General features: G+C 35.8%; 1 protein-coding gene and 1 non-coding gene across 19 annotated transcripts in view; one reads left to right on the forward strand and one right to left on the reverse strand.

Moving 5' to 3' along the window:
- The window catches only part of HYCC2 (hyccin PI4KA lipid kinase complex subunit 2), a 71661-nt gene that overhangs the window by 30748 nt on the left and 26472 nt on the right, over positions 1-14441 (reverse strand). For all 18 annotated transcript variants that reach the window (XM_067026551.1, XM_067026538.1, XM_067026537.1 and 15 more), the window contains 3 exons: positions 9610-9789; positions 5476-5556; positions 4050-4165 (listed from right to left, as the gene is read on the reverse strand). In XM_067026551.1, the coding sequence (XP_066882652.1) occupies positions 4050-4165; positions 5476-5556; positions 9610-9696 (284 nt within the window). In that variant the 5' untranslated portion in view covers positions 9697-9789. The remainder of the gene's footprint in view (positions 1-4049; positions 4166-5475; positions 5557-9609; positions 9790-14441) is intronic.
- Positions 5927-6033, forward strand: LOC131751768 (U6 spliceosomal RNA). Its single transcript, XR_009334325.1, has one exon. It is a non-coding gene; the product is annotated as a U6 spliceosomal RNA (small nuclear RNA).

The following is a 14441-nucleotide window of genomic DNA, read 5'->3' on the forward strand; positions in this document are numbered from 1 at the left end:
AGCGTGTGTGTGTGTGTGTATTACTGATACGGTCGACTATACAAAAAAGTAAAATATACAGCAAAGACAAAACAAGAGCACAATAATGAGATACCAATTGTCATACCCACTAGGATGGATATAATCAAAAAGATGGAAAATAAGTATTGGTGAGGATGTTGAGAACCTGGAACTATCATACACTGCTGGTGGGAATGCAAAATGATACACCACTCTGGAAAACAATATGATATGACAGTTCCTCAGAAAGTTAAATATTAAGTTAAATACCATATAGGGACTTCCCTGGTGGTCCAGTGGTTAAGACACCGCACTTCCACTGAAGGGGGCACGGGTTCGATCCCTGGTCAGGGAAGTTCCTCATGCCATGTGGTGGAACCAAAAAATAAAAATAAAATAAAAATAAAATAAAGTAAAATAAAATGAAATAAATACCATATAACCCAGCAATTCTACTAGGTATATGCTAAAAAGAACTGAAAATGTTTACACAAAAACTTGTAAACAAACAAATGTTGACAGCAGTATTATTCATAAATATTCCAAAACTGGAAATAACCCAAATATCCATCAGTTGATGGATGGATGGATAAACAAAATGTATATTGTCATAATGGAATATTATTCAGTCATACAAAGGAACTACACACTACCACATAAACGAACCTTGAAAACATGTTAAGTAAAAGAAACTAGACACAACAAAAGGCCACATACTGTATAATTCCACTTATATGAAATGTCTAAAATAGACAAAACCAAAGAGATAGAAAGTGAGATACATGGTGGCCAGGGGCTGGGGAGAAAGGAAAGGGGAGTTTCTTTTTAGTGTGATGAAAACATCCTGGAACTAGCTAGTGGTAGTGGATGCACAAGCTTGTGAATACACTAAATATCACTGAATTGTATACTTTAAAGGGGTGAATTTTATGGTATGTGAATTATATCTTAATTTAAAATAAATTTAAAAGTCGGTAATTAACTTAAAATGTGCAAGTATAAAACACAGTGCAGTTTCCTCAATATTTAAAAAACTCTTGGGGAATTCCCTGGCGGTCCAGTGGTTAAGATTCCGTGCTTCCACTATAGAGGGCACGGGTTCAATCCCTGGTTGGGGAACTAAGATCCCACAAGCCTCTCGGTGCAAACAAACTAAATAAATAAATAAACAAATAAAACCCTTGCCAATCACTAGAAAAACTACACAGTTCAATAAGAAATATGGACATAGGACATGAATATGCAGTTCACAGGTCAAGAAAAATACTTAATGAATTAACATATTAAAAGCATTCAAGCCTAGTCATAATTAAAGGAATGCTAAGTAAAATAATGTGACATCAATTTTTAATGTTCAGATTGACAAAGATTAAAAAATTTGAAAATATCCAGTACTGGGGGTTAGTATGAGGAAAGAGGCACTCTCAAACTACTCGTAGGAGATTCAATTAGTCCATTGGTTTTGGGGAAGGTAATTTGGCAATACTGACTCAAACTGAAAAAGCAGACATTCTTTAGCACAGCAATTTCACTGTTAGGAATTTATTTTACAGATACTTTGGCACTCTCACGCAAATATTTATACAAAAAATATTGTGTTCCTTATAAAATTGTTTAAAAAAACTGGAAAAAATCTAAAATTTAGTCAGAATGAGACTGGTTAAAAACTGATAGTATGGGCACTTCCCTGGTGGTCCAGTGGTTAAGACTCCGTGCTTCCACTGCAGAGGGTATGGGCTCAATCCCTGGTGGGGAAACTAAAATCTCGCATGCCACATGGCATGGCCAAAAAAAAAAAAAAAAGTACAACAACATGTACAAATGAATCCAGTGTGTATGGGTCTGCAAGTGTTTAAGGTTGAATATATGCATGCATGAAAATTTTCTGGAAGGACACATAAAAAACTGCTAATAGGGCTTCCCTGGTGACACAGTGGTTGAGAGTCCGCCTGCCGATGCAGGGGACACGGGTTCATGCCCCGGTCCGGGAAGATCCCACATGCCGCAGAGCGGCTGGGCCCGTGAGCCATGGGCACTGAGCCTGTGCGTCCTGTGCTCCGCAACGGGAGAGGCCACAACAGTGAGAGTCCCGCGTACCACACACACAAAAAAAAGAAAAAACTGCTAATAATTTAACTACTGAGAGTAGAAATGGGTGGTTAGAGGGAAGAGGACATATACTTTTCTCTTAGTACTCTTGCCTATTTTTACTTTATACTCTGTTCTATTTTAAATGTACCACAAGTATATACTGTTATACTTTAAAAAATTAAAATGAGAAAACAAAAAAGGAATCAGGTAACCATATGATTTTTATGCAAACTAGTCTGCAAACAGTACTTATGAACCACTATTCTAATATATATTTTCTATTATTAAATGATTTAAGTACCCCAACATAACTGTATAGAAAAAAATTAAGTTGTTACTTTAAGTTGGGATAAGGCCTTCTCCAGGTGTTATACAGCACCCTGCTGGCTAATAAAGAACAATCACTAACGCTGAATTCCAATGTGTTAGGAAACAAGGGAAGCCACTGTGTTTTCTATCATATGTGTAATATTGGAAAGACCCTTAACAAGAACTGGAATGCCAGACTGAAGCACTTGATCAAAGGTCAATAATTTAGAAATCTGCTTGATCCTATAGTCCTTCCATAACTCTAATATTATAACCAATAAGATAAGAGTACTATTTTACTATGAACATAAAATATTATATAACAAATAATAGTATCGGGACTTCCTCGGTGGTCCAGTGGCTAAGACTCCACACTCCCAATGCAGGGGGCCTGGGTTTGATCCCTAATCAAGGAACTAATCCCACATGCCGCAACTAAGAGTTCACACGCAGCAACTAAAGATCCCTGCATGCTGCGACAAAGATCCCGAAGATCCCGCAGGCTGCAACTAAGACCCACTACAGCCAAATAAATAAATAAATAAACATTCTGTAAAAAAGAATAATAATAATAGTATCACTAACATATATTATGTTCCAGGCACTGGGCTAAGCATGTTTTAAGCATCTTCTCATTTATTTCTCACAATAACCATGCAGGGCAATGTATGGTAAAAAAATTGGTCTTGCCCAAAGACAGTTTTAGCCTTTGCCCTCAGCTTCTGGGAAGTAATCTATGTCATACCTGATAAGTTATTTAGAGTGGGGGCTGGTGACACAGGCTTTCTTTGTTGGTAATGGCTAGACTGAAAGGCTATAAGACTGAAATGATTGATAGGATTAAGGTGAAAGTTTGGGTGAACTTTATGTGAAGTGACTGTGTCTCACTAACCTGAATGCATTATGGGAACAGATACTATGTCTGTGTCTGAGGAACACTTCCCCTATCTAGTATTGTAAAACAGAAGGCATTAAATCCATCCATCCGTCCTCTAATATTAACTGAACATGCTAAACTGGGATCAATAAGATTGCCCAAGCCTACAAGGTCATTAATTTGCTGAACAATAGCCCTGTGTGGAATACAGACTTGAGCTTATGGCAGAAGCCAGTAAGTGCCACCTAGCAACAACTGCTGGGATTTGGGACCAGAACATTTCCATTTGAGAGACAACCTGCTTACCAATGGGTACGAAGTGAAACTGCCCCCATGACTGAAACATAAAATAATCCTGAAAGCTGAAATACCCATAATATCTTGGGTAATGTCAGAAAAACACCAGAAGAGTTCCATAATAAGGTGCAAGTGGTTTGTGCAAAAACATGCTACCAAGGGAATGGAAAGAAGTACTTATAGTACTCATAAGCAGGGAGGCAGGAAACCTCTTTTTCTCTAGGGCCAACCTTGGCACCACCTGACAATCTGCCAGATTCTATCTATCACCTAGATGGGCCCCTGTGAACAACTCTCTATTGATCAACAAAGAGCTGCTATGTTTATGGATGAGTATTTCACTGCTATGATGTATTTCACTAGTATGACATATTTAACTTTTGTCTTTTCTCACACCAAACCTGAACCAAAGTAATTGTAGATAACTATTAAGCATAAATTAACAATTTTTACTGTCTACAGTTTTGACCATTACCGGTTTTGTGCAGTGAATGTCTCCCTCTGCGGATGAAGATCACTGTAAACAACCCTGATGAGATCATGCTGACACAATGCCCCTTCTGTCAAAGCCATGGATCCAATTGTTGAGGGCTACAAAAACAAGGTAAAGTATGAGACTGTGTCTCTAAAATGAAGTAAAAATCTATATCATGTGAGGATATTTAATTCTGTCTCAACAAAAGACAGTTTCAGACCATTTCTTCCATTTTAAAACCTCTCCCATTTTTCTATTATATATATTCTACAGCTCTTTAAAAAAATATTTATACAATATATAAAACTAAAAATACACTGCTTTGTTTTTTGAAATATTATGGAATGAATCTGTACTTAGGACAGAATAAGAAAATTTGCTGAAAAGAATAAAGGCTACAAATGAATCAACTTTAATTTGTTTCCAGAACTCAGAGCACTCTTGGGGACTATGCATTCAAACTTGGAGGTCTTTCTAACTTCAGGAAGGTTGGTGCTCTCATTAATATCATTCCACATTAAAGAAAGCAAGGTGCAGAGAGTTATAATTATGGAACACAAATAAGAATACTATGATCAAATGTCTCTTTGAGAGTGACATAATTGATTTCACGTTTCTAAAGTTAGAAGAACCATCCATTGTAAACTTTTCACTACCCTCCATTTTATTTTGTAACTTGATACATGGAACACAGTTAAAATCTATTACTCAGAAATGTTCTATGCTAAAATCCACCCTGGTTAAATAGGAGGCATTCTATTTTCAACACAAAACAAAGTCCCAGAGGAATTAATTAAGAAAATAAATAGCTGCATAGAGCTATGAGGCAACTGGATACTGTTTGTTGGTAAGAAAATAGATTTTAATTTTTAGACTATGGGTAAAGTCTCTTTAAGTGCTTTCCTCACAAGTTTATGCACTGAAGGCCACTACAGACAAGAAGCTTGATTCAAACCCTATATCCTTAAAGAGAGCAGGCAGAAAGAGTTCAGCTCAACAGTAGTCATCTACCTATATAATTATCAGTGTTCTCACAAACTTCAACCAAATAAATTTAAGCAAAAATCAGAAGTGTAATTATTTTCCTAAAAAATAATGAAAATAAATCAATCTAACATAGATGATTTCTAATTAATATGGAAGACAAAAAAATTAAAAGAATATTTTTGAAAATATTTTTGAAAAAAAATGACCAAAAATGATACTGGTAGAAGAATGAAAAAGAAATAAACCAGAACTAGAGGAAAATTTTCCATTAATTACATTCTCTCTCCCTTGACAACAGCTCATATTTATATCACTAATAACAAACATCTTCATTAAGAAACAAATCAGTAAAGATGTGTTAGGAATATTTATCTCTAGTAAGAAATTGACTTTTATTCAACATAATTTTTTAAAATTCTACCTTTCCAGTCTTACTTACCTCATGGTATATTGAAGGCTTGGATAAGGAAGGGATAGTAAAAGACAGAACTTTATTGTTCCCATCTTTATCAGCAATTTCCTATGGTTAAAAAAAAAAAAGCAGAGATAATGAAATAATCACAGGACTATATTAAAAGAAATAATAATTACTTTCTTAACAAATATATCACTGGCAATTGAGGAGAATGTTTAGAAATAGTAATATATAAAAATATTATTACCCTAGTGTATCTTTTCTAACCTATTAGCAGATTTGTACACGTTGGTAGTTGAGTTATCCTTTGAGAGACACTGAAAGATATAATACTACAATCAATCAAATACACCATGACAACAAAGACATGAAGCAGGCACACAAATTTCATGATAAATTTACATACAGGCTAGGGAGATTACAACTGATCAGATCTTTTAGTTGAAACATGACTGAGTTTAAAAGATTAAAATCACTGCTCATTTCAGCAGCACATATACTAAAATTGTAATGATACAGAGAAGATTAGCATGGCCCCTGCACATGGATGACATGCAAATTCATGAAGTGTTCCATATTTTTGGAATGGGAGAAAATATTTGCAAATGATGCGACAGACAAGGGCTTAATCTCCAAAATATACAAACAGCTCATACAACTCAACAAAAAAACCCAATCAACCCAATCGAAAAACGTGTAGAAGACCTTAATAGACATTTCTCCAAAGAACACATACAGATGGCCAGTAGGCACATGAAAAGATGCTCAACATCATTAATTACTAGAGAAATGCAAATCAAAACTATGAGATACCATCTCACACTGGTCAGAATGGCCACCATTAAAAAGTCTATAGGGCTTCCCTGGTGGCGCAGTGGTTGAGAGTCCGCCTGCCGATGCAGGGAACACGGGTTCGTGCCCCGGTCTGGGAAGATCCCACATGCCGCGGAGCGGCTGGGCCCGTGAGCCATGGCCGCTGAGCCTGCACGTCCAGAGCCTGCGCTCCACAACGGGAAAGGCCCCAACAGTGAGAGGCCCACGTACCGCAAAAAAAAAAAAAAAAAAAAAAAGTCTATAAATAACAAATGCTGGAGAGGGTATGGAGAAAAGGGAACCCTCCTACCCTGTTGGTGGGAATGTAAGTTGGTATAGCCACCATGGAAAACAGTATGGAGGTTCCTCAGAAAGCTAAAGGTAGAATCACCACATAAAAAATTAAAATTAAAGGTTTTAGCCAAGAAATCCACACTTATTAAAATATGAAAAACAGGGCTTCCCTGGTGGCACAGTGGTTAAGAATCTGCCTGCCAATGCAGGGGACACAGGTTCGAGCCCTGGTCAGGGAAGACCCAACATGCCATGGAGCAATTAAGCCCGTGAGCCACAACTACTGAAGCCTGTGCACCTAGAACCCATGCTCTGCAACAGGAGAAGCCACCACAATATGAAGCCCGCACACCTCAACGAAGAGTAGCCCCTGCTCACTGCAACTAGAGAAAGCCTGCATGCAGCAAAAATAAAATAAATAAATTCACAGAAAAAAAAAAGAAAAACACTGTTGTAACACAGGATGAATCTTAACTAAAAGAAAATCTTACAATTATTCAGCAATAAATTAGTGACCTGAAATAAGCTACATATTAACATAATTAATAGTAGTCCAAGTGATTAATCATAAGTTCATACTTAAGTGGTTTTTACTGACTACAAAAACATTCCTTTGATTTTTAAAACCACTTTATCTTTCACTGAAAAGGTCAACAGCATCTATTTCTACAGTCACTGGCACTGCCAATCTTCTACAGGTATCAATAAAAATCTGCCTAGACTTCCCTGGTGGTGCTGTGGTTGGGAATCCACCTGCAAATGCAGGGGACACGGGTTTGAGCCCAGGTCTGGGAAGATCCCACATGCCGCAGAGCAACTAAGCCAGTGTGCCACAACTACTGAGCCTGTGGCTCTAGAGTCCGCGAGCCACAACTACTGAGCCCATGCGCCGCAAATACTGAAGCCCACATGCCTAGAACCCACGCTCCACAGCAAGAGAAGCCACTGTAATGAGAAGTCCGCGCACCACCAACGAAGAGTAGCCCCCACTCGCCGCAACTAGAGAAAGCCTGCGGGCAGCAAGGAAGACCCAGTGCAGCACCCCCCCACCAAAAAATAGATGAGATCCTATTTAAAAAAATAATAAAAGATCTAATAATGTTTAAAAAAAAACTGCCTACAGACACCAGCAATTAGGTGAAATGGTCCTCCTGCATCACTCCTTTTCTCTACTGTCTTTAGTCTGTTTCTTTTAAAACTCATATTAGTATACGTAACTGGCATAAAATCCAGACAGAGAAGACTGCCCTAGAAGGAAGGTAGTCAGAGAGAGACTGAGCAGTTGCACAGCATAAGAGGAAGAAACAACAGGAAAAAAAACAACTATTAACACCAAGACACAAACCCAAAAGAACTTCCCTATAGGGCTAGTTTTGGGGTTTAATATGTCATAGGAGAGTACCAATTACATGTGAACAATGGCCATACCTCTAATTTTGGCAGGAAAATGGTTTAAAAATCCCTAGAAAGATCATTTAACTACTCTGTAGGCAAAATAGTTACCACCACATCTGGGCCACTGTGCCTCAGAGAACATCTATGCTAAGATTTTTATTTCTAAATTTCAAATTAAGCCAAATACTTTTTATTTATATCTGTGCATATGTTGAGAGCAATATAAAACTCTCTCTTGGGCTACTGAAGCAAGGGAGAAGTGCTGGAGTGAGAAAAGAAGAAAAAAGAGAAATGAATATATAAAAGAAATCCAGTGTGGTAAGAAAAATCGAGAACGACAGAGAAGAGAGAACACAGGTATCAAGGGAATTAAAAGAAGACAGAAACCTGAGGTTACATTTCTGATATATAATCGAGCATTTTTAAAACAGTACACTATTTTTGAGATACCAAAAGATAATTAAAACATAGCACCAACAAGTACTGTCAAGAACTTGTCAGGCATCCCACTATACAAAATTTTTTGCTTCATTTGTCCCACTACTGAATTTTATTACACTAAACAAGACAAATGATAGCTTAATGTCAAACATAATCTAAAACACTAAACTCAATTATTAAATCAACGTTTACTAAGTGCTTTGCTAAGCACTAGAAACAGTGATATGTGAAACAAATTTCCTACTTTAAAAGAAAAAATCAAGCAAGGTAGCAAAATAAAGAATTTTATACCTACACCAGCTTTTCATTAAAAAAACTCATCTTTAATTATGATACAACTATTACTACTACTATTTATAATAATAGGGGTAAACATTTGATAAACACCTCAGGAAACATGTTGGGTTCTTCTAATTGCTTTTAATCCTACTAACAATGTTTTATTTCTGTTTTACAGGACAAGGCAACTGAAGTCAAGATATTATGTAACTTGCTTAAATTTAAAACAGCCAGTAAGTGACAGGACCTGATTTTAAACTAAATACAAGTGATTCCACAGGCCAGGCTCCGTCCTTCAGATTCTGGTGATGGAAATGTTTTTTAATGATATTTTAAGGGATAATACTTACAGGAATGAGCACTGGTGCAGAAGAATATTTTTTGTGAGATTCAATGTTTTGTGAGGTACTTTGGTTGAGGTACCTCTCAACTACAAACTTAACTTTAATATGTGGAGTGTCTGTTTACACTGAATACACAGAATAAAAGAATTCAAAGGGCAGGAATTTCAATACCCATGTTCTAAACTGAGCACCATGAGGGAAAAAAAAAAACAGAATAATAATGTTTACGGTACTTAAAAATTCCTTAGAAGAAAAAGGTTTCATAAATAATGTATCAAATACATAATGTTTTATCAAATGATTAAAAATAAATTAAAAAAATTAAATGCAAGGCATTCATAAATATTAGTCAAATAATTATAAAAATAAGCCATAAAATATTAATAATGCTATCAATTATAATAGTTTCACCTACTTTATAAAATGCATTACCAGCAATTACTTATTAAACATCTCTGTACTCAATTTAATTAATTCAAATAAGTTATTCAAGAGACATTTAAATTTATTTTCCTCTAAATATTCTTCTAGTATTATTTCAGAGGACTTTAAAAAATACTTAAAATTTCCCAAACTATCATTTTCCACTTACCAAATTGTAAATTCCTAAAAGTAGTGCTTCAATGCAACCATTACTCTGTCGGTCTCGGCTAACTGTAAGCCGTAAATAAACCCACATCAATTCTGGCAAGAACTGCAGTGTGAACCTCTTAAGTCGAACTTCAGAGCTACGGTAGAGCTCAAACAGCTGGTGGCAGACAGGCTCCAGGAGCTAAGAAGAAAATAGAGAGCATCAGTTATTTCCATTCTTTTGGCTGTAACTGTAATTTTTTTTATTAGGCACATATACTTGTATCATATTTTTAAAATAAATTCTCAACATTAATTTTTGCTTATTCTGAATCAGTGCAACCAAAACCTCAATCTCTATTTATACTCAGACACTACACATTAAACTGACCAATCCAGTAACTGCAAGAAGTACTTTGTGCCCAGATAATAACAACATATCTTTCAATACACTGTACTATTAAATTTATTAGATAATTAGTTCTTTAACCAATGTACTACTTTATGTTTAGTGAGTTTCCTTTTCTGTTATTACCAACCCTTACTATCCTCCATTTTTAAAAGTTTCTATTGGAAGAAAATAATTTTAAATAATCTTTTTGGAAATAAACTTTAAATCTCAACTTAAGACTATGATTTAAACAAATTATATACCACTCAGTAGATAAAGGGACTTGACAATACATAATATTTGGACATCCAAAATGCTAGTTAATATTTTAAATACATACAAGTAAAACAGATTACTTCTATGTTTTAAGACTGACAAATTCTACTAATTATATTTATTGGAAAGATTTTGAAAAGGAGGAAGTATAAGTATACAGAAATAGCTTTTCCAATGTTTAACTGGATAATTTTTCATATGATATCATATAATATGACTTATAAGGAACTTCATAATCTTAAAAACTGAAGAAAATGAGCAGTTTAAACAAACCTCCCCTTTTCCCCTAAACTTGTACTGCTAATTTAGACTGGTTTTGTTAGAATAACTGCAGACTACACAAAACTGGCTATGATTTTAAAATGCAGATAAAACACTGAGAGGAAACTATAAAAAATTTAACACTAGCTTTGTTTTGTTTTTTAAAAATTTTTATTGGAGTATAGTTGATTTACAATGTTGTTTTAGTTTCAGGTGTACAACACAGTGAATCAGTTATACATATATATATATCCACTCTTTTTTAGATTCTTTTCCATATAGGTCATTACAGAGTATTGAGTAGAGTTCCCTGTGCTATTCAATAGGTTTTTATTAGTTATCTACTTTATATATAATAGTGTAACACTAGCTTTTTTAAAAAAAGGAATGATTCAGTAATTTATATGCTTACTTCTATTCTGAATGATTATAATAATATATATACACTTGTGCATCTGCTTGAATGTAGTTATATATGTCTGTAATAATCTAACACTCCAGAATAAAGTCATTACTTTCAAAATTGTAAATTAAAAGTCAACAAATCCTATGTTGATTGTACAGTTAATATACTTAAATGACTTCAGCTTAGCTCTAAAGGAACAAATCTAAAGCTAAAAAAATTTACGCACCTAGTCTAGTAACTACTAAGCTCTTTATATGAAATCACTCTCATAGGATTTAAAATATTAAAAAACGTTCCACCTCTCCCCTTACACTGAAGTCTAGACCAGTCAGACAATTTTCCCAAGGTTACAGAAATTAGTAGCTGAGAAAGACACCAGAATTCAGATCTTCTGACACCAAGTTGATGTTCTCACTATACCGCATTTCTTATACCAGGATGGAAGTGGAGGAAGAGGTGAGCGTTGTTTAATTACAAATAGTGTAGTCCATGTAGTGCCAATAACGAAGTAATAAACTTTTGAAAATGGTCAACTGCTGGCAACTTTGTAAAGTACTGACAACAATATTCAGCTCCTTAGGACAATTAAACATTGTTACTCTCATAAATTTATGTATTAAAAATATATGTCCATGTTTCAAATCTACTTTCCTCTTTAGTAAAAGACTCTAAAATTGCCTTCTCTAAATTTCTTTGGCCATGGTACAATTACAATTTGTCTATGTCATAAAGACCTTATTTTCCTTCCTCAGCAGCAAGTACATTGGCATATAGAGACTATATTTTAATAAACACTGCAAAGAAATACAGAGTTACCAAAATTATTACTCTGCTTTTTTTTAAACGGAGGGAGGAGGAGTGGCTGGCAATCCAGTAAATTTTCATCAACTCCACTGCAAAATAAGACTGTTAAAAACTTGCCAATATGCTCTGTTAAAATCTTTAATTCTAAGCATATGTTATCATGCCGTCATGTTCTCAATTTCTCAGTATTAGAAATGACCTCCCCTAAATGGCGCTATCACCCACAGCAAAAGGTGTTAAAAATCATTATCTTCTCGTTAAATAAAAGCTTAAGAATAATTTACACCGTCCCCAAACTTAGCAAATAGTTTTGACATGATAATTACTAAGAGGCATGCCATATGATGAACGCATTGAGAGCAGTTTGGGTGGAATGGAGGCTGAACCCAAATATGAGTGGGTTAATGAAAATATATGAGGTGAGGAAATGGGCACAAGTAGACAGACTATGAATAAGCAATACTTTATAAAGTTCATTGGGAAGAAGGACAAAAAAATGGGGTAGATAATAAAATAGGAGGCAAATCAAAGAAGGTTTTTAAAAAAACAGAATATGGTTGTTTATCATATTCCTTTCATCAGAAAGGAAAAAAAAATCAGTGACAGGGACTTCCCTGGTGGCACAGTGGTTAAGAAACCACCTGCCAATGCAGGGGACATGGGTTTGAGCCCTGGTCCAGGAAGATCCCACGTGCCACAGGGCAGCTAAGCCTGTGTGCCACAACTACTGAGCCCGCGTGCCACAACTACTGAAGCCCGCATGCCTAGAGCCCATGCTCCGCAACAAGAGAAGCCACCGCAATGGGAAGCCTGTGCACCACAATGAAGAGTAGGCCCTGCTCGCCACAACTAGAGAAAGCCCCTCACGCAGCAATGAAGACCCAACATAGCCAAAAATAAATAAATAAAATAAATTAATTTTTTTAAAAACCACTGCTGTTTTAAGAAAAAAGAAATCAGTGACAGAGGAAAGGGAGGGGATAACTGCAGTAGCAATCTTTGAGGTAGTTAGAGAAGATGGGATCCAGGCCTAAGTGGAAGAGATGGCCTTTGATACAAGCTGAGACACTTCATCCACCCAACAGCAGAAACGGCAGGAGAGTGTGTGGGTAGAGATGCTGGTAGAGTGGTAGATTTGAATGGGAAAATAGAGTTTCCAACTATTTTCTTCTTTTACAATGACACAGAAGGCAAACTGAAAACGAGGAGGAAGGGCAGTAAGTGTGAGCAAAGAGAAGGTATAAAATGAACACTGGGACAGTATACCAATGAAATATTATGTGCTCATTTATGATTTTTAGTCCTGCATTTAAATGGAAAAAGTCAACAAAATTGTGTTTTTTCCGGGTACGTTCAGCCGCTCAGGTACAGGCATGAAGTGGATGGCTGGGTTTTATCCAGTGTTGAGATTTTGCCCAAAGAGTATGCACTAAGGGAATGAGAGGCAAAGGAGCTCAGAATGCTTGCAAGGGAATGACTGTAATATGGATCAAGAAAATTTAGCTAAGAAAAGAGGCAAGTGAGACATTTGAAGGATGTGAGATGTTTGAAGGGAGGCAAAAGGACAATCAAATCATAAAAAAGCAATAGGGTTAATGGTCTCCTTGAAGTGGAAGAACTGCTAGAGTGACTAAGGGATCTGGAAGGAGGGAAAGGAGAAAAATAAAGCAACATGTTGGTCTAGAGATTAAAACTTGAGCTGTAGTACAGACTGGCCATGATATGTAATATTAAACTTCTTTGGGAATTCCCTGGCGGTCCAGTGGTTAGAACTCAGAGCTTTCACTGCTGTGGCCCGGGTTCGATCTCAGGTTGGGAAACTAAGATCTCCCAAGCGGTGCAAAGTGGCATGGCCAAAAAACAAAACAAAACAACACAACAAAAAAAGAACTTCTAGGAAATATACTTTCTTAAGAACTTTCATGGTATTTAAGGCAAATTTGTTTCTTATTAAGTAAATAATACATTTATGCTTCAGAATATAACAAAATCAGGACTAAAAGAGTTCTCCTTCTAGAACTGAAGTCCAGAATTGCTTTGAGATTCTATGGAACTTAACAGTTTGTTTTTCTGAAGTATGAATGCATGGTTAGAATCTTATGACTTGACAGGAGAAAGGATGGAAAGACAGACCTGTTCTAGTAACTGGTTGATTATAATGACTGCTGGGTCTTGAGCTTGAGTGTCTCAAGTTGTAATTTTTCTATTTCTAGCCTTGACAAAGTCTCACACATTAGTATTATGAAGTATGACAATATAAAGTGAGTTAATTCTTATAATATCACAGCTTCCACGGCATAAAAGAAAAAATGGAAGCCAATACATTTTACATACTTGTGAGTCCTAATGAAAATGACAGCATTTTAAAATCTCATTTTTTAATTTACTATTCTTTTTTTTCCCCCCGGTGATTTTTTTTTTTTTTTTTTTTGCCACGTGGCTTGCGGGATCTCACCTCCCCAACCAGAGACCGAACCTGTGCCCTTGGCAGTGAAATCGTGGAGTCCCAACCACTGGACTGCCAGAGAATTCCATGTATTTTCACTATTTTTCTAATCAATATTTACTAAGTGTTCATTATGCACATGATAAAATACTGGATTCTAGGGAATTAACAGATACATATGTTAACAGATATAGAATATATGACCACTGCCCATGAAGAGCTTACAATTTAAAGAGAAAGCATAAAACAAATGCATTTTAATAAGCAAAG

The sequence above is a fragment of the Kogia breviceps genome, chromosome 2 (assembly GCF_026419965.1).
Source record: "Kogia breviceps isolate mKogBre1 chromosome 2, mKogBre1 haplotype 1, whole genome shotgun sequence".
In the NCBI taxonomy this organism is placed as follows: Eukaryota; Metazoa; Chordata; class Mammalia; order Artiodactyla; family Physeteridae; genus Kogia; species Kogia breviceps.